Genomic DNA, 1,500 nt, shown 5'->3' with positions numbered 1-1,500 from the left:
TTTTATATGACTACATGCAGCAGCCATGGATACCCATTGTTTTATATGACTACATGCAGCAGCCTTGGATACCCTGGAATTGATTTACACAATTAAAATTTTTGTACTATTCAATTATCAGTTATCATTTTTTATCATTTATGATTCAACTCAATATTTTATATAATTCTAAATTTGTTTGTATACTATTCCTTTTCAATTGTATGTTACTCTAAATGTTGTTGTTATCTCTTTTGTTCTATAGCCCTGATGAAGACCTGAAACTGTCCTGGAATGTTGTGACTTCCTCTTTGGAGACCTAGGGTAACCTCCATCCTCCCACCTCGTATTGTAACATGGGTTGTAATAAAAAGTCCGTTAATGTATTTAGTGTTGTTTGCTTCCGAATGATCCACAATGATCGTTGATCATAAGGTTTAGTCTCTGAAGGCGTAATTCGTTCAGGAACAAACATACTGTGATCAGCTGATCACATATGTGGTGTCAGTCCCAGCAATACGAAGAAACGCCCAAAGACGATTGCTGATGGAAAGGCTGGGGCATACTGGAGGAATACTAAGGGACAAGAACAGCCAAATGTTTCTTAAAGGATGTTGTACCAAAAAGAAGTGCAACACTTTTTCATATAAACAAGACTACCCCAAAGTGGGTGACAGGTTTGTTTACGGAACACTGTCAGCTAAACAGGCATCTCTTTAATATGAGATTAATAGAATCAGCAATCAGCAGGTACTGACCAGAGAATGACAAGGGTGCTATCACATCATATGTAGATGTGATGCATTGGTTAGAATACATTTCATGGACAGTTCATGTACCCATTATTTTATGAAATGGCAGTTAAACGATTTAACATATCCAACTTGGACCAACATATACTGAAGAGAGGAAGGACAACGCACGTCTCTGTGTGGCCAAGGTGCATTCTTATCGGCTTTTACAACAATTTGGATGATTACCATAACTCATATAAACAACTAATCGACTAAATCTACTGAAACTGCCTAATTGGAAAATTTAAATATTTTAATCATAATTATGATTTTAATATCTTACGAATGCATATAATGGACGATTTGAGGATCGGATACTAAACTGGTTTCAACACCAAATAGCGTTTCTGGAAAAAATAAAAATCAAATTTCAAATTAATTTTTTGTCATAGAAGTATTTACGCCTTAAATTATAACAACCTCATACTATATGAAAAAAAAAATATTATATTGTAAAAAGAACAAATTTTCTAAAAAAAAAAAAAAAAACATTTTGGACTGTATTATAAAATTGAAAGCCAGTTCTTAGAGTCAGCCAAATGTTCCATGCTCCTGGGGTGCTGGAAGATAGTGATAGGAAGAAGATTAATTTCCCATATTTAGTAGATTAATTTTTTTTTTTTTTTCACATGAAATACAATGTAATAAATAATTATATTAAAAAAGCAATTAAAGTAACAGATGATAGTAGGTTACATATAATAAAAAATAAGATAATTAATATGTT

General features: G+C 32.5%; 1 protein-coding gene across 6 annotated transcripts in view; it reads right to left on the bottom strand.

Moving 5' to 3' along the window:
* The window catches only part of LOC106692934 (cytochrome P450 4F5), a 59,920-nt gene that overhangs the window by 24,297 nt on the left and 34,123 nt on the right, over positions 1-1,500 (bottom strand). For 5 of the 6 annotated variants that reach the window (XR_010843251.1, XR_010843250.1, XM_067046789.1 and 2 more), the window contains one exon: positions 1,057-1,120. The exons of the other annotated variant lie outside the window; for it this stretch is intronic. Coding sequence is in view for 3 of the 5 variants with exons in the window: in XM_067046789.1 (XP_066902890.1) it covers positions 1,057-1,120 (64 nt within the window). In the remaining 2 variants the exon portion in view is untranslated. The remainder of the gene's footprint in view (positions 1-1,056; positions 1,121-1,500) is intronic. 6 annotated transcript variants of the gene reach the window in all.

Source organism: Halyomorpha halys, unplaced genomic scaffold (genome assembly GCF_000696795.3).
Source record: "Halyomorpha halys isolate HHAL.00 unplaced genomic scaffold, Hhal_1.1 Scaffold78.1, whole genome shotgun sequence".
Classification (NCBI taxonomy): domain Eukaryota; kingdom Metazoa; phylum Arthropoda; class Insecta; order Hemiptera; family Pentatomidae; genus Halyomorpha; species Halyomorpha halys.
Note: the sequence above shows the minus strand (reverse complement) of the source record. Positions and strands in the feature narration are given on the sequence as shown.